Raw genomic sequence first — 19,633 nt, 5'->3', positions numbered from 1 at the left:
TGGACATGGTGATCTAGCATTTAAATTCGATCATCATAGATAGTGTGAAATATTTAATTGTTTCTGCATCTGTGTCTAGTTTGTCTCCTTACGAGAAGAGTTAAAGTTCAATCTGCACTAATTTAAGATTGCGTATATATTTGATATATCGCTTTTTGATTATTAAATTGTTGGCTGTTATTAAGTGTGTAAAATATTATAAAGTTGTACATGAAAATTCACTGAAGTTGACTCTATTCCCCGGATGAGCAGAGGCACTAGTCTTTTATTGTTGAAGTCAGAAAATCTATATATTCCTTCTACAAGCATCAAATCCATTATTTACAAATATTATACAAAACATCCAACCATTATTCAGTTATCATTTTAATTGAGTTCGAGGATCTTGCGAGCCGAAGAACTCTAGAAATTTACATTTGCTATAGAAAAGCCTTGAACCAGACAGTCAGCGTTTGAGGTGAAGGTCTACCCGCCTAGGTGTAGTAGAGCCTGAGGTGCAGGAGAATCGAGAAGTATTCCCGTTCGTTGGCTAGAACTGATTGAGAAGTCCTATAGGAGAAGTGGCAGGCTCTTGGATTTCCAGTCTGCGGTTTTGGGAACCAACGAAAGGTCTGATGTATTCTCCTTAATTTGTTGTATTGTACTTGTAAATAATTCAGTGACACAATCGATTAGTTAGACACCAATCTAAGGCAATCACATCAACCTTTTTAAGTTATGAGTTGGCTTTAGTTTTATAATATAAATAATGCAAATCTGTTGTGAGCCTCATGTGTTATCTAATACCTTTGTTGGATTTGAATAGTACGCTTCTGCTACTGAAAGTTATAATATTATAAACTAAATAGTATGTATTGGTGTGATTATTTGGGTCTGAAGGAATATTATATTAGTAATCAAGATTTGGACAACGCTCTAAATGAATACCCAGTGACAACAAATTGAGATCCACTTTTGCTGAAGGTTGTTTTTTTCAATCTAGATCAGGTCTGTGTCTCTGGAATGCTTGTGTGTGGTTGACTCTAGGAAATTCTGTTGCGAACGAAGGCTTCCCTTGATCCTAAATGTTTGAAAAAAGGGTAACTGCCTATTCTTTTACTCTAGAGTCCGTGATTTGTGATAATTGCACCATTCATTGTCGGTATCTGCACGATTTTAGAAAGCACCGAAGCTTGAACATAATCCAAAAACTATAAAACAAGATAAAATTTTAAATAATAACTTTTCTTTTGTCATCGAAATCAATGAGCATAATTCGTGCTATGTTTGACATTTTCATGTTTCGGAGAAACCTAGTAGGTGTTGGAATGATTGATGTAGTTGGTTATAGCAGGTCCATGCGTTGGACATCTAAGTGTGTAAATTCCTTTCATTCTTTACTCAGACATTCTCTATTAGACATGTTCAATGCCCATCATCTCCGTGGTCTTAGGTTTCATGAATGCCATTCTATATGCTTTTCAGTACTTTTTAACATTATGTTCTACTTTTTTGTTTCTAAGTGCTGGGAATTTGATTAGGGGCATGGTTTTATGCATCACAGAGAAGCAGCTAAACAGGGGCATAATTTGTAAACATGAAGCTGGAGAGTTTGATCCCATTCAACAACATCACCATTTTTGTCCATGGGTGAATGGTAATGTTGCAGCAGCTGGTTGTAGTAGTGGTGGTGCCATGGCTCTCTGTGGATGGCAGCTTACTATAGATGCTTTGGATGCATATCATACACAAGGTCATATCCCAGCAGCAACCATGGAATCCGAGTCTGCAGCATCTTTATACAAGGTATAATTATTTTTGTGACTCAGTCTTTTGGTGACAGTTTGAAAAATCCTTTGTTGCATTAGATATATTACAAATTGCAGTGGATACTTTTTTTGGTTCCATGACTTCCATAACCTACATGCAAATTTCTAAGTTGAACTGAGGTTCTGAAGCTGTTGAATTTAGGATCTATTCAATAGTGTTGATTGATAAAATATTGAAATGAAGTTTTCTTGTTATAATGATAAATGTTCATTTTAAGGCATATGGCTGATTGATGACCCAAAGAATAATGCGACAACTATTAGTATTAGAAGGAAAACATTTTCAATCTCGCTCAGATTTACAGCCTACTTCAGTGTCTCAGCACCAGGGGTTTACACTCATCGATCGAGATGCAAGGAGGTTCAGCATAGTATATAGGATGTTTGAGTGCCACACTGTTTTAGGCCATGACCTACACTTAGGGTAGCAGTGCTGGTAAGTAGTCCAATTAGCAAAATTAGATGTTCGTGCAAAAGAATAAACCCAAGTGGTACTATTCATCCATAGGAGGTAAAGAAAGTGAACTCTCTTAAGGGGCTTCATATGGAGGGCCGATGCAGGACCATCCAGGCTTGCCATCCATCCTCCTTCCAAATATTGGGGTGTTCTGATTTTCATGTATGTAAGTTTTATTCTTGTTTGCTTACACCTTGGGCCTGGTGGGACAACATGAAGCCAAGTTGAATTAATATTGTTTTCCCATTCATCACTCATCTTTCAGAAAAGGCAGATAAGGCGTTACAATCTCTTGATAGTGCTTCAGCCCTGCTGGGACCCAACAACCTTAATATTTCCTGGGTGTTGGCATGAAAAGAGGTACTATTTATAATTTCTGGGAACTGCATCTGCTGGTATCCACATCTCTGAGCATTAGGTGAAGACAAATTCAAAGATGGGCATTTTCGTCAGGTTGTTGCTGGGGCCCACAATTGTTGATGTGATCATTTAAGTCAACACTAGGCTCTTGTTTAGGCATGCATGACAGTTATACACATCCCGGCTATAAGATGGGACTCACTACTGATACTCTGGTGGCAGTTACAGTATGCTGGATGGTTACCAATCTTTAATTCAATTGCGTTTCTATGCCGGATGCAGGGTTCTTTTTCTTGCTAAAGGCATTTTATTGCTGCTGACTCCTGGTGGCACCTTCATTCATGGGTGTTTATTTTGACAAAAGATATCATTACAAACCTAGTTTTTAGATCGGCCAATATTTTTTATGTTGGCATCTATTTTATTATCTTCCTACTGACCAAGAGTCACCATTTTCTGCTGGGTGCTACTTTCTGATCATGGTTTTACTTTTCTGGTTACGGCATTAACTGATGGGGTCTTAAGTTCGCACTCACTCATGGATAGGTTGGCAACAGAATGTTGGGTGGGTATTTTATATAAAAACAAGCATTTGTTAGTGATATTGGAAAGGAAAGAGAGTACAGAGAGGACTTACTGAATATCTTCATCCTTAGCTAAGAACAAGTGATTTAAAACAGGGATTAGAGAGTGCAGAGAAGATTGAAATAGAAGCATACATAGGTATGTGAAATATTCACATTCAAAACAAAACGAAGGAGATGATTCATCAGACTTCATCACAATTATTTAAAGCCACCAAATTTAAGTTAGACTATTTAGGGCTTGGAGTTACGTATTTTGGATTGTTTACCTATAGATCAGGTGCCATGCAAGAAACAGTAACTTTTTGAAGTTTTAAGATATAAATTGTAAGCTGAAGTGATAGTCATATGTATCAGATTTATTATTAGTGATAGTGTTCTTTTGTAATAAACTTTGCATGTCATGCAAGTAGTTGTAGCTAGATTAGAAGTGTAATTAGTTCATTTCATTTATTTTCATGCTTTTGAAAATAGCATAAATAAGTTCTTTCTTGAACTTAGTTGAAAATCTCTCTTTTTTTTCTGTGTTGAAAATGCGTTTTGATTCTCAGTCTTTTAACATAGACAAACTTAAAAGGATACAAAATTTTATTTATTTAGTATATGTTGTGAATCATTCTAAAAAATATAGGAAACGTAAAATAATAAATAAGCTAGTGCATAATCCCCGTTCTTTTCCCCGCAGTGCCTGCATTTTGAACGGGGATAGAACAATGTAATTTTAAAAAAATTAATGAAGTATTGGCAAAAGCCTTTGACCAATATAAGAAAAAAGCAAGTACATACAACTATATTACCTAGTTGTAGGTTATTTTGTCAATTTATAGTATGCTTTCCTTTAATCTGAGAGTTGTTTTAGTACACATGTTATTCTATTTTGTGTTGGACAAAAAGTTGCAAATTGAAATGTAACAAATTTTGGTGACTTAATTGGGGACAGACATAGGACAACCATCTTATGCATCCAAACATTTAATGAGGCACAAAGGTTCTAGTGACCAAAAATATTTTTCAGCTTTAGAAGATCTACTACAAATTATGGCTGATTGGGACGTTTATTGCATCCACAACGATGGAAACTTCCATTATTGCCATGGGGAAATCAGATCGGTCTGTTGGCACTCATAAGAGTCAATAATTCTTTTGTGGATCAATAAAGGAATTTCCATAACTCTAGTATGATGGCATACACCATTGCGATGAGCATATTTCTGCCTTCACTGCATGTGGAATTATTAGCCGATAGGCTATTATTCTTGAGACTTCCGCTGGACTAAGTGATGTCTCATATTGACAAAATTTCGAGGGTGCCGGAAAAGTTTGCAGGTGAAAAAGGAAAGATTGAATGTTTGGCGGACACAGATGTATGCATAGAATAACTGCTTCATCCCCACCTTCGGCGTCATTTTCTGGAGGATGAGAAAGTTGCAGAATTTTTCCCAAATTAAAGTGTTGTGCATCTGGGTTTCACTGTTTGTAATCTTCTAATAGTTTTAGTGCAAACAGTGGGTTTAATTTTGGGTGAAACATATATTTGAAGAGCAGATTACCAATTTGTCCCATTACAGTAATTTTTTTTGAGTAGGAGGGGAAACATAGATATTTGGTTGAGTCTGATAAAGCCATGAATTTGCATATAGGATTGAAAAATAGATATGATGTTCTTTTCCGGAAGCAAAATTGAACTAGGGCCTTATGATCTTCATGTGTCGGACCACATTGCGAAAGGATAAAAAATTTATGAGGTCAGAGTTTAGCACAGAAATTACGACAGCCTGTCTGTTGGTAAAACGATGGCAGCAATGTCACAATGCCATTAAAACATTCGACCAAGCATAAATATAGCAGACAAGAGGAATGCAGGGAATGCAGCCACCATTTATCTTACCAGTCTCATTAGTCAAAACTCGGATTGATCCAAGATGAGAGAGAGACCAAATTCTAACCATATGCAACACAGCTCAGATATAGATTTTGTATTTACTATTTAAGCTACATTCTAGAACCATTCTGTGAATGCAATTAATCATTCGAAGGAGCAAGTTAATTAGAGCATTTTATCTCTCCAAAATGTATTAAAAGAATTTAGGACAGTCTCCAATCTTACTTTTTTTTGAAAAAATCTTGTAGTAAAGCAGCAGAAGTCTCCATACTCGACCAAAATATTGATATAATCTTTGAATGTAAAAGAGTCTGTTTCATATATTTATTTCTTTTAATTTATAAAAGATAACAAATATTTACCATCCATCTATTTTTTTAAATGGATGATGTGAAATAGAATCACATTTTATCATGGAATGTGTTATTTATGAAGATTGCTAAACAAATTATTTGAAGAGATGAAAATCTTGAAAATTCTTATATTCTTTTTTGACTCTTTGATTATGTTTTGGGCAACTTTTGAAAAATGATTGCATTTTAATATAATTTGAAAAGTTAAAATTCACTCCACGAGTCTTATGGCAAAGCAACCAAGTAAAATTAAATCATAAAGGGGAGCTTCCTCTGAAAAAAAGTCTAGTGTCTCTTCGGAGTGACTTAAGTTTTAGTTAACTGGATAGATGCTTTCTGCCATAGGTAATATTTTGTGCTAAAATTCCTTCAATCCATCTTGGATCACTCTTCACCAATCAAATAGTGGGCTGGGTAACAAAGCATAAAAATTCACCACTTTACATCACTTTCAACTTTGTCTATTTAGAAATAAATAGAGAATGAATTTGGCAATTTGTTTTGTGTTCTTCAAGGAGTGGTGCCCTTGGAAGTTCTACATCTAGCATTTTTAATTCTACGTGTAAATGTCAACAGAAATATACATAGAGGTGGCTATATAATGGAAAGCAAGAATATGAATTGTCGATTTAACTAGCTTGAATTATTTGGGCAATATCGGGAAGGTGGATAACACCCAAAGAAAAATGGGAATCTTATCTTGATCTTATAAACATTATTAAACATCTTCAATCCTTATAACTTTCACAAGTAGAATGTGGAGACATCAACGAGTACAATACTGTTAAATGAAAATAATTGACAGAGTGAAGATAAAGTGAAGATGAATGTGCAAAAGTGTCTAGAAGGGGAATATAGCTTGTTTGAAGAGGGCTTGATTTAACTAATGTTATGTTCTAATTAATGTCATGTCAAAGGAACTTGTAGAATGTGTATACATCAAAAGGCACAACAATTTCAAGTGGAAATAACTCTGAGAGAGAGAGAGAGAGTACCAAGTGAAGTGTGTGTAAAAGTATCTATAAAAGCGAAATATAGACTGTTTATATATAGATTGGGTGTTTGACAAAAAATGCAATTCTAAATTTTGAATAGATCAATTTCTTAGAATAGCTCTCTTAGATCCAAGTAATGTATTTTTCCAAAGCTCTATTGAAGGAGGACAAGAAGGGGAAGGGGAAGAAGGAGAGGATGGGGTAAAGAGGAGGAGGAGGAGAAGGAAAAGACATATAAGAACGACAAGGAGGAGGGGGAGGATAGGAAGTTGGTAATAAGGGGAAATAAGGAGAAGAGTAAAATGAGGAGAAGGAGAAGAAGTGAAGACAAGAGGATAAGATCGAGAAGAAAATCAGTAGAAGAAGGGGAAGAAGAAGAAGGAAAAGTAGGAGAAGAAGAAAAAGAACGAGAAGAAGTTAGAGAAGAATCCATAGAACAATAAGGAGCACGAAAGAGGAGGTGAAGCAACAATCAACTAGTGTTTTCATTCGCATCTCCTCCATGTACTTATTGATATATGCATTTTACACCTGGTTCTTGCTTGTTTTATTGTTTCTATATGGATCAATAGAATGCCAATTATAAATCTTTCTATCGGTGTAATCATTGCACCTACTTCTGGTGCAAATGCTAGTAATATAGAACATGAAGATTGTGTGGTTTGCTTGTTTTTGGAAGCTTTTGCATGGGGCAACAACTAATTGGTTACACCATCTCGTTGTTAGTTCTATGTTTAGTTGGGAGTGATAGAAAGTTCTTGTAAGCTCTAAAATAGTTGATGATAGTCATCTTTTTGGTTTGCACAACTCTTAAATGTCAAGAAATGTGATAGTGAACCTATGATTCGAGTGTCTTGTTGCGAAGATTGATGCTACTCTCAATCCTTTTCTTGAGATTCTTCTAATTTGTTTCCCCATTGTTATATTATTCAAAATTACTTTATTTCTTAAGATAGACAATGGTACAAAATTGAAGGATTGTCAAGAATGTGCCAGAGTTGGCGTATCATATGATTACTTCAAGAAGGATATAAAAAGATTCAAGTAGATCAGTGGGTCTTCAATGGAGTACATGGTGTATCAATCTTCAGTAGTATGTATTAGGATTAGAGAGACAAAAATAAAAGTTACATGCAAATATAACCAATATCAAAAAGGAATCAAGCACACATAAGAGAACAAATGACACAGATTTAATGTGGTTCACCCAATCCCTAAGCTACGTCCACCAAACAACAAGTCCAATATTATTGTCCATTGAATTCAACTTGATTACAATCTACAATCCCTTGCAATTCAATACCGCTGCAAGAAGCAACTAAATCATCATGCATCATAAAATGCCTAACATTAAGACATTTTATCAAAACTTATGCCGCTTACAAAATTAGGGCTAGAATATGTCATCCAATAGAAAAATAACTCTCGACGCCCTTTACAATAGTCCAATAGAAAAACAATCCCAGGACCTCGCCTTGGGTGCTCCTGTACCTCGCAAGGGGTGTTGCCCCTTGACCCCTATCATGGGGGGGGGGGGGGGGGGGGGGGGGTTGCTGCCCCCAAACCCTTGCAGGAAAACTTGGGGGAAATTGCACCGAACAAAATGGGGGAAAAAAGTAATTGTTGACACAAAAGTTTTCACCCTTGCTTGAGGTATGACCCTCAAGCGACCGTGTGTAACATGGAAACAATCTCCAAGCTGTGGGACTTGAATTGTGAGATTGAGTCTTCGGAGAAGGCCGACTTCCTGACAATCAGGATGCACCTAACTATTGCTTGAGAGGAAAAGGGAGAAGGAGTTTAGGAAAGTAAATTGCTGAAAGGAAAAGGGGGGTGATGCACCTAATTGAAACGGTTACAGCTTTGCCCACAACTGCACAAAACATCAATGCAACACTCCAATACATAGATCTTGACTCTAATCCACCTTCAAAAAATTCACATGTAGGTTTGGAACTGGTCAAATGCTGAAAGGAAAGACATCTTCACATTACAACAATCATCAACAGTGTGAACACAATATACAACCTATAGAAGCTAGAAAGAAACATTCAAAGCAAGGCAAGATACATGCATACAATAATGAATGACAAAAAGAGGTAAGGAGTTATTTCGTTAATGGGAGGCAAAAGTTGCAGAGCATAATGCTGCTGCAAAGTACAGACAGAGAAGAACCCTCAAAACATATTTACAACTGCCTTTTATAGAGTTAAGGCATAACTCTGATGTTTACATTGAGTTCAAACCCTAACCAGGTGGAGTGAGATTGTAGAGGAGAGCAATAACTAAAAAACAGAAGGGAAATCTGATCAGATGCACACCCCCATGCAGAAAATCAGATCTTGCATGCAAATTTTGGACTTGAAGAGATGAAAACGACGACCATAATTGCTTTGGATGGCTAGATAGATAACCATGTCGATAAAAGGATGAAAACTGCATTTACTAGGCATGGAGAAGACCAAAAGGTGGTTGCAGGTGATCAAAAGGACCTGTTCACCATCAAAGAGCTGCTTGGTTCCGTTTTCACAACCATGTCAGGTCAGCCATGTCATCAAGTCAACCAAATTCAAACATTTGACCTGCCACGTGGCCCTATATCCTTTAAACATTTAAACTTTCTATTTGTTATGTTGACCTTTGCTTGCTCCTGTAGATGGCTTCACAACTCATTTTCCTTGTTAATTGTTTGGCCATGCAAAACAGTGACGTCTTCATTTCATGTCTTATCGGTGCTTTGCAACTCTTTATCACTTTAGCTTACTAACCGTTGCATCCTTGCGAGCATCATCAAACTGACTACTTCGACTGTCGCAACGGTTAGGACCTAACAATCCTTCTGCCTACAACATTGCAATGCCTTTGTCATTAACTGTGTTGCCTCCTCGCAACTGCTAGGTGCAAAGCCTACTTAACTGCGCAAAACTACGATCAATGCTCTGGATGACCGCTATCATTGTTTCGTAGCTTCACAACCATTTATCTTGACTACAGATGAAACCATGCGAAGTCATGCCTAGCCCTTCACTGTCTTGATCACCTTTTCGCACGTTCGCAACTTAATTTTTACTTCAATTTGAGCCCTTGCGAAGATGCGATGGTCACTTCCTTTAATTTTCAGATGCTCCTCGCAGTTTTGCAACTTAAAATCTCCATTCAAAGTCTAACCGTGCGATGCTGCCCATGAGCCCTTTGTTGCCTTGCAACTCTGATCTCAGTTCAATCTTAACCTTATGTGAAGATGCAACCACCTTGACTTAACTGCTACTGCTACCTTTTCACAACTTCGCGACTTGAACTTTAGGGTTTATTTGGTTGTAAGCGATGTTGCGATAATGCTGACCCTAGCTGCCAATGTTAACCTTCGCACCGTCACAACCCATTTCCTCATTGACCATGTTGACCTGCAAGGCTGCGAAGACCCTCCTCAATTGTCGATCGCCACTTCGCAATTGCAAATTGCTTCCTTTTGCTATCCGCTGCGATCGGAGGATAACCACCTGATTGCCTTCATCACAGCTTCATAACTTAAAGCATCAAAGATGTTCGATGGAGTGATATTGATTTAAGATCAACTACATTTATTGACAAGACACTCCTTTGAAATTGATCATTAACTAGCCTCTTAACCTTGTGAAGATGCGATGAAGGATCTCTTATGAATCGGGCCCACCAAGACACGTGCCCAATGCCCGAAACTACTCATCGCTATAGCAATAGCGATAAGCCTTGGCATTGACCACTGCTATACCCATTTTTTGCCTTCTGCGCGTAGTGATAACCAAGATCGCTATAGCCTATAGCGATGGGATAACCTTATCGCTCATTGCTATAACCATATTCTTGTTTTCCCGTATAGCGATAACAAACAAGCACCATAGCTATAGTGATAGAGCAAGTGCATGCAGTTTTGACTTGTGAACTGTCGAATGAACAATAACCAAGTCATCCGATATGACTCTTCTGATGCACAAAACTGCACTGTTTAGTTTTGTGCACCCGCTTTATCCGGAAACTGCACAACTGATTTGTGGCCAAAAAATGCAGAAATTGCACCATTGAATGCGAAAAAACCACATAACTTATCCCATGGAAGATGTCTCTGATCGGTTATCTGCGATGGAATAAATGGTGACAAAAATGTCAATAGTAACATGAGTCTGATTAGGCTCCACATAACAACAGTATGAATCGTCTTTGGCATCATCTTTAATGGATCCTATGAATGACAATAAAGAAGCTAATGTTGAATATGCTATTGTTGTCAATGAATTTATTCTACAAAAATGTCTCCAGAGAAAATAAAAATGATTTATTGATGATGAATTCTGCCCAAAACTACTTTGTTTTGAGACATACGGGGGAAGAAATTATCATAGTCAAGACAAAGATATTTAAAAGTCAAAAGCCCTCAAATTATTTTGCGGAGTGACTTCTGCAGTAGAATGTGTGGAGAATCACAAGTACGGAAGAGTGAAATGTAGAGAATGAAGAATATATTGAGGAAGAAGAAGAAGATGGATGATTGACAAAGTTCGTTGACACTGGTGGATATTTTTCAACATGTTCATTTTAAATTCTGATCTAGTGTTTAAAGATTTAGATCTGATGGCCTTTCAAATTCTGAATCCCAGGCATAGTCAAATAAAGGCTCATTTGATGAAATATCAAGAAGTGTTTCTACCACTTGGTGCACAATTGATATGAATTATGGATCGAATAAGTCAAGTGTTGAGTGAGATTTTCTTTAAATAACTTCTGCCTTTCTTGCAGGATACTATTTAAATCGAGTTTAGGGTGGATCTAGAGTGAAGATATAGGTCAAGAGGATAAAATCTGATGTATGGTAGTTTCTGTTCCTGCAATAATATACCAATAGGATCTTGCTAGATGCCTTTGGAAGGAGACATTATTTTCTGTTTTTAGAGGTTTCCTCTTATGTAAGGTGGTCATTTGGAGCCAATGGATATCAATCAGTTTGTGCTGAATTTGTTATTGTGTGGTCATTCCTACCCACTCAAAGCTTGGGTTTTTAAGAAATTTTGTGGATACTTTTAGGCTATATGCAATCATGATGAATTTCTCAACATAAAACATTGCTACTTTTTCCAATATGTAAATGGTCATGTAACCCACTTTGTTTTCCTTGGTTGCTACTTGTTAAAAAATGCTTTGTCTTCTATATTGTTGTGTTGTATTTTCCAATTAATGATGTATTCAAAATGTAGTATTGTGTTTCTATTTACATAATGTAAAATTAATGTTAGGTGATTTGTGAATTTTCCTCTTTAGATAGAAGTCTGAATCCACTTCCCAACTAATAAGTCACTAGTCTACTTGTCAAAATAGAGATTCTGTATTCTCCTACATTGCAAGTAGGTGCTGTCATTACTAGAGAGTTGTACCCAATCCAAAAATCGATAATTGTGCTACATTATACTTGTTTGCCATCAAAGTTATCAATTATCTGTGTATCAAGTCAAAGTCACCAATATTTGTTTCAATCAAGTTGCAGGTTGTCATGTTATGGTCAGTATTTTTACCAATGAATTCTGGTAGATTGATTGTGGTTATAATATTCTACTTTAAAAATGAAGCTCCTTACTATGGTTGTTGAGAGTGTTTAGTATATTGTCATTGATGTCAAAGGTTGATGATTCAAGATCGTATAAATATTAGAATATTAAATTGAGGTGCTTAATGTGCTTCAGCTGTTTGAAAAGCTTTGGCTGCTTGTCAGCTATTTGTTTGTGCGCTTACTGGTCTGCTCATCAGCTGCTTGTCGACCTGTCAATGCAATATTCCATGTCAGATTAGTGTGCCATGTCATCTTTGAATATTCAAGATGCTTGATTATATAAGTTCCTTTATTTATGTTCTACGTTTGTAGTTAGCTTCAGAAATTAAAGGCTGGAGGTTTTATTTGAAAGGAGATTTTATTATATTCCTAAGTTTGATTTGTAAAATCAGCACTGGAAATCTTTAAAGCCAGGCACACACCTAGAAATATTCTTTAGATGTTTGGTGGTAATAAATTTGTATTGGAGTAGAATGATATTATTTAGTGGAGCAGTTACGAGTCACATGGTTATGTTGTCATGGGACCTGTGCTAAATAAAGCAGAAGGATGGTCTAGACACTGTCAGTAATTTTATTGGCAAATTTTTTGGTGTGACTTGTCAATAGTGATTTGGTTTTTGTAACGTCTCTGCAGTTATCGTGTTAAGCATTATGGGGTATATTGATTTGGAGCTGAGCTTTTATTTATGGAGGCATCTTTGGAGGGGAGTCATCTTTTTCAATTTAAAAGAATCAATGCATGGTTAATGGTATGCAGTGTTAGTCACCACTGCTGGAATAGGGCAGTAGTAATGAGTCTTCCTTGACTGGGCTAGATATATTTATTTTTGGGAAAAACTTGGGTATATTTTTTGGGGTGTAGGATACCTGGCTATTGTTTCAAGTGGGTACTCCTCTCTTATTATGTTTTTAATATTTATGCTTTAAAAAGTTTAAAGTTCTGAAGTACTGATTCATGGCCGGATTGGCCTGCCTCTTCTTGGTGGCATTGCTCCATTGAGGTGTGAAATGGGTAGATGACAGGTTCCAAAAGCCTATAGCTAGATTTGATTCTCTCCTTCCTGGGGGGGTTTCTTGTGTGGGTTCCATAGGCTACTCTAGTCTTGTGGATGTTATTAAAATCTTTCATTCATTCATTAAAGGAGATTTGCCTGAGGTAGACAATTGGCAATGTGTGTGTGTGTGGTTTAGACGATGGAATGGATTTGCCTTGTCCATGTACGTTTCTTTTTGTTACTACAATTGCGCAAAACTATATGATTAGCTTACTGTGGATGATCTTGGTAGATTCTTTATCATATCAAAATGGATGAAGGTTAGGAGGGCAATTCAGGATGGAAACTGTAGTGGAATGGGTTGTTCTAGGAATGGGATTTGATGTCTGCAAGGATATTGAAAACCCAATTGCAGAAGAGGTGTATGAGCTGATTTTGTTACAGGCATACTAGTTTTAACAAGGATGAGCTGGGACTTGAGGCACTCTCCGGATAGGGGACTTTGAAGCTCTTTATTCGAGGGTTGGAAGCCTTAGTGAATCATGCTTTGGTGATGGTGGACGACAAGGAGAATGTCCATCCCTTTCCTCATTGTTTTAGTCATTCTTTGTTGGGAAGAACGAGTAAAGGGTATAAAACATGACCTATTGTGAATCATGTTTAGATCCCTTTGCTTATTGTTATATGTTATTATTTATAATTACCCTTTTCATCAATTATACTTCTAACTTTATACTAATATGATTTATTTGAATATTTGTGAACTATCAATTGACATTTAATATTTACGTTGACCAATGATGAAGTATCATACTATCAAATGACCTAATTCTGTATATTTCTGGTATTTCTTTGTGTGTGTGTATATTTAAAAAACATGCATACATATATAAAACACACCCAAATGCATCCAAACACACACACCCCATGCTCGAAAACATAAATCACACATCCATTGTCATGTCCCCTCTCTAGTCTAACTAGTAGAGTCATGAGAGTTGGCCTATTATTGGAGTCTCGTAGGCTAGGAGTTGTGGATAAAAGCTGATATTGGATACTCAGTGACTAGAGTTGGTTCTACAGTCAGTTTGAGAGCCAATCAAGACACTTCCTTAATCTTAGGGATTTTCCTAAAATTTAGGAGGTTGTGATAGTGATCAAATTTGAGGCTCCTCAGGACCAGTATATGGTTTTAGTTTTAGGGTGACAAGGTATATTCCCTAGTTTCTAGGAGCATCCCTAGTTTTTAGGGATGGAACTGCTAGTTGGCCCACATTGCCCGACATTAGTCACAGGTAGGTGATAGGACCCGTTCACTGATTATTTGGTTGGTTTGGCTTTCTAGTTGAATAAAAGGTTTGCGTTTAAATAAAGCTATTTATATAGCTAATTGGAGTAATAAGGGAATTTTGGCTTCATTTGGTTAGGCAGGCCTATGCATTATAGCTCGTTGGAAAGGTCTTGATATTATTTCAACTTATTTTCATCATCTGGAGACCTTTGGACACCTAGAGTTATGTTATTTGAGGAAAGGGGTGTTTTTCCTAAACATAAAGGCCTTTTAATTGAGAAGATGCCATTTTATAATAATGGGAAAGGGATATTCTCCATTTAGGGTTCGATTGACTTTGAGAGGGAGATAAAAGGAGATGTTGGCTCATTCTTTCATTATCTTTTACATTTTCATTTTTGGTATTTGCAATTTTGCTATGAGGAGCGATTCTAGAGCGCTGGGACGCAAACCCTAATAGATGGTTTCAACAACATTCTACAGTATTGTTTCAGCAGTTCACAAAGATTGTTAAGTTCAGCGTTTGGGGGTGCTTGTGCATTGCACGTTGAGGATCTTGTTTGGCACGTTGGGATCTTCTTGCTGCGTTGGCGTGACTATAGCAGCTGTAAGGCTGCCTTTCAGCTGGCACATGATTTGTTGGTTGGATTACGTCAGTCATCTCTTCCCTTTTGGTGCGTGGCTGGTCTATTCTTGTAGCTGGCGTCTTCATTACTTGTTTGTAAACACCTTTTCTGGCATACTGATTACATATCTTGCCTGGTATGATTTGTAGCTATTTTGGTTGTTTGAATATTATATTATTTGCTGCTGTTGTTAATTATTGTTTTACTTATATCTGGAAAATGCAAAAATGAAGAAACAATCTTTCTGCAACTTCTGTCTAATTCTCTAAGACCACAAGGAAAGCACATGAAAATCTATTATTTTAATTAAAATTTACAGAAGTTCAGTGAAAGGATCCTTTTGGGATCTTTCATCCATGCACCCGATTCTCGTATCTTTAGCTAAAATGTACTTTTGCAAATTCCAAGCTTGCACATCCCCAGCAATGATTGCATAAATGATGATAAGAGATCCCTGTCCACATGGATTCTCGAAAACAAACCCTTGTCCTATTCTTACTACTAGAAGAGCTGCTATAGCCTCTGCCACATTGTCTGTCACATCCCCTATTGAACATAAGCATGTAGTCACAGCCTACAGGATTTGTTTTCAATCCAAAAACATAAAATACTGTCTTGTGTTGAAGGAGTGTCTGAGACCTTTTATCATAGGCAAACTCGAAAAAATAGTCATTCAAATATTATTTGATATGATCATATGGACTGCCCCAGAAAATATTATAAAATATATAAATGAGCAATTTCATGTTGTCCATGTGTAGGTTAGTTCCTATTTACAGATAGCTTTCCTTTCTAAGTTGAACAACAATTCTATCATTTGTTATATTTTGTGTTGCAGTGAAAGATGTGAAATACAATTGTTGTAACACATATCTGCATGAGGAGCCGTTAATTTTAAAACCAGATAAATTGAAGTGACAAGAGATTGTGTGAGTTAGAGTTTATAGTCATACAAATGTTGAAGACTCTTGTAATCAGAATTGTTACAGTGAGAAGGGAAGGATCTAACCACACGGGTAAACAATTTGGCTGCAGAGAAGTTGGAAGCTTAGAGCCGAGTTTTAATGATCAAATTGGTAGTCATACTATGGCTCAACATTTTTCTCAAAGTTTTGTAAGTTTAAAATAGAGTAACATGTATAACGCTTATGCACACAAATAAATATGAATTTTGAATTTCCCTATGCCAGTGGTTTAAGTCCAAAAAAATGGTCATGCCTTGACCATTCTATTCAAGTTTTGATGATCAAATTGGAAGAGTGTAATCCTACTATTCAAAATTTCGGATGGAAGTTTTGTAAGTTTTTTAGAGTAACACCTATAACAGCTGTGCACAAAAAAAAAGAATTGTAGATTTCCCTATGCCTAGGTTTTAAGCCTGAAGAAAATTATCATGGCTTTATCCTTCTGTTCAAGATAGGTCACACAACTGGTAAAATAAGGCCTGACATTGAATATGGGTGTCTTAGAATTGTTTATTAGGCTTGATAAAATCAGTTCTTATTTGAAATGATCGTTGCACTTTCTATCTAAATTTTTAATAATCACATGATTTATTTGGTAGTTTGTTAGTATTAAATATGTTATAGTAAATGTCACATATTAATGTTACTTCCATGACAACAGAAGGTTTTAAAAATAAATGCACCCTTCACTATTAGCTGTCAGCTATGGATACTCTTGTCAATGTGGAGAAAATGGCTTTTGCCTGGAAAAAATTACTGAATGAAACTCTGAATTGATCTCTTTATATATGGTGTATTAACCTCCATACATATCTAGTGCACAGAAAAGGAAAATCCATGTTACTGTTCTGCTTATGGAGTATCTTCATGTTTCTTTTGGCATTTCAAATGACAGACCTTTTTTGATGGGAGACTGAACAAGGTTACCAGAAAGTACTGGCATCAGCAATTTGTTTGTGGTTTTACTTGAGATTTTTATGGATGGGGTGAAGTTGTAGGTTTAGCAAAATAATCTGGAGTTGCAGATTTGAACTTTCCGAATTTGGAATATCTCTAGTAACATGGCCCTTTGGCTTTCTATTTTGTTAGTTGTAATTGGAATATTGCTTTAGGAACATAGCTTGTTCCATATCAGTTCCCTTGTAATTTTCTCAATGTAATATTTTTACTAAGGGATTGTGATGAATTATGATCTAGAGAGGTGAGTCTTTTGTAGTTGCTAATTCATAGTGTGGTTCTCTGCAGGATGACCAAATGACTCCAGTACACAAACTGTTGGGTAGACACTCCATGACTAAAAACTGTGGTCACAGTTGAAGGTTTTCCATGATGTGTGTTTTGGTTTTTTGATTTTTATTTATAAATTATTTTATTAGAACTCTGACAAATTTATCTCTTACAATTCCAACTGGTAAGTTACTTTTAGTGTTTATGTTAAATTTATCTGATTGGTTGAGTTACTGAAATTCTTAACAATCCTTTGCATTCATGGCAGCACAAGCACAATTTGTGCTCGCTTCTTGCTACCTGCATTGTGCCCAAAGTATGTAATTAAGTGCTCTACAATTTCTTAATGCCAAATTTTGAAGGAAAGATAACATTTGTGCTGATGGATGTTTCGCAGTGTGTGCAAGTTTTTTAAAAGATTGTTATTACAAAGTTGGAATCACTGTCTTTTTTATGGAGTGCATATTCTTAGAGTGCTGAGTGTCACGTGGTTAGCATTTATATTGGGCAGGGATCTCTTAGGGGTCACTATAAACTTGGAATCCTGCAAGTTTTGTTCTGGCTGCCCTAGAAGATTCCATTGCTGACGGATTTTCTTTGCAATCTCTTTGTTGCTAGTGTGCAAGTGAATTGCTAGCATATAAGTACTCTGTATTGAAGTCTTTATGTAACAATTAAAGATGACATATGGGGCTTGAACTTAGTGAAAATGATTAATAATTTCTTGATTCTGTTATGGTAGGTGGGCTCTATTGGAGCTGCCTGACATTTTGTAGGTAGGGAGGGGGTTATAATTTATTTCATTTCAGATGAATTTGAAATTCATCTGATTTTTTGTTAAACTGGTACATGCTTTTAACATAATTTGTATAGGTTGTCCTATTATTTTCCATGGCATATAGGCTTTAGCAAATGACACTCTCTATGGAAAGAAAATTTATACAATGACATGCAACTTCAGCGAGCATTTATTGGCAATGACAAGCATGGTGTTGGACCAGGCACAGTATTCTGCCAACAATTGGGATAGCCAGTGCTTGAAGACTGAAAATCAATCTAGCGTTTTTCACAATGTTCACAGCATTTCAGGAATGAGGATGCTAGAGCATGTTTCAGGACAACGGTCTAGTGGCCATTTTTTGAGGACTGATAAGTGAGCAATGTAGCGGCAATAAAAAAACAGAACTTTTTTCTTCCTGGATTTCATTGCCCAAACTGAATAAACATAACATAAAAAAAAGAGATGGTATGGAATTGAGCTTCACCTGAGCTATGGATATAAACAAACTCTTTTTATTTGGGCCAAATTGTATGTCAAGCTTTGATTCTCAAGCCAATTTCACCTCCCTTTGTGCCCTGTGAAACATCAGAATCAACATACCAACGTGTTGATTCTTTGGAGTCAACCATTCTTGGTGTCTCAAGACACCATGGACTCAGGTATTGCCGCCGCACCCATAAAGGCAAGCTTGTTCCTCTTGATTGGATGGACAAAGTTCTAGCCAGATCAATTTCCTCTTTGTAGTAGTAGAGGATTTGAGAACATGTGAGCGTAGGTGAAGAGTAACTCATCTCAGCTTTGGGATTTGCTTCTCATGTCATTTCCACCATTTAGTCGAAGATTTTTGTGGATGACTGACCCGTTCTACCTTGAGGGCCAAATATAGGTTCTTGAAAATTGACAAATTGGATCCTTTGCCTTGGAAGTCTAGTTTCATCCTTAATACTACATCCAAGGATTTTCATAAACCTTTAATTTACATAATTATCATTAGGAGCTTTGCCTTGCCTAGATGCAGAGCACTTGCAAGTAAGCCAATGTAGCAGTAGTAGGAGTGGTTTTCATTGAGTTCCGATTTGTCATCATGATAGGCTTTTCATGCTCGTTTTAGAAATTGTAATCAAGTTCTTGCTTGCTTTCTTCTTTTAATTAATAGAGTTTGTATAATTTCCTTGGTTCCCTCCATTATAAGAGATATAATATACCAAATATAATATATCTATACACGTGTATACAATTAAAAAAAAGCAACATTATAGAAATTTAAAATAAGATAATCAAATTAAGTCAAAATATACTAAATAAAAATCTTATTAGATTGGGGACTACTATGTCATTATGTACACTTTGTTTCCGTGGTTTTCCATCATTTAGTTTTCATCGAGTCTTAAAAGATATGAGGGATTATTTTATGTTTTTCTGAAAGAGTGGGATATAACGCGATTGATATTTATTGGTTGGTCAAGGAAAAAAATGCATGCTTCTAGAATTGCCGATTGGTCTTGACACCTAATCTATATTTTTATAATGCTTATCAAACATTGTTCATGTATGCAATATGACTCTAACAAACTAAGATTTAAGTTGAATATATTGCAATTTACACAACACTAGATTACTTATTCTGTATGTTTACCTTCAAAAGGTTAAATTGGTTTCTAACATTATTTACATTTGGACAAGTAATCAACAAATCAAGTATGGATCAAGATGACAACAATAATATTAA

General features: G+C 36.2%; 1 protein-coding gene across 7 annotated transcripts in view; it reads left to right on the top strand.

Annotated features, from left to right (window-relative positions):
• LOC149529883 (IAP-like protein 1) overlaps positions 1-18,020 on the top strand; it is a 58,360-nt gene extending 40,340 nt beyond the window's left edge. For 2 of the 7 annotated variants that reach the window (XM_089810762.1, XM_089810760.1), the window contains exons 6-8: positions 1,544-1,785; positions 17,142-17,215; positions 17,392-17,506. In XM_089810762.1, the coding sequence (XP_089666888.1) occupies positions 1,544-1,785; positions 17,142-17,213 (314 nt within the window). In that variant the 3' untranslated portion in view covers positions 17,214-17,215; positions 17,392-17,506. The other 5 variants (XM_089810761.1, XM_089810759.1, XR_016358947.1 and 2 more) reach the window with 4 other exon arrangements.
• Positions 18,021-19,633: the final 1,613 nt, after the last annotated feature.

The sequence above is a fragment of the Cupressus sempervirens genome, chromosome 11, assembly GCF_028749045.1.
Source record: "Cupressus sempervirens isolate cs-2001-9-10 chromosome 11, ASM2874904v1, whole genome shotgun sequence".
NCBI lineage: Eukaryota > Viridiplantae > Streptophyta > Pinopsida > Cupressales > Cupressaceae > Cupressus > Cupressus sempervirens.
This window is presented reverse-complemented; position numbering and strand designations above follow the sequence as displayed.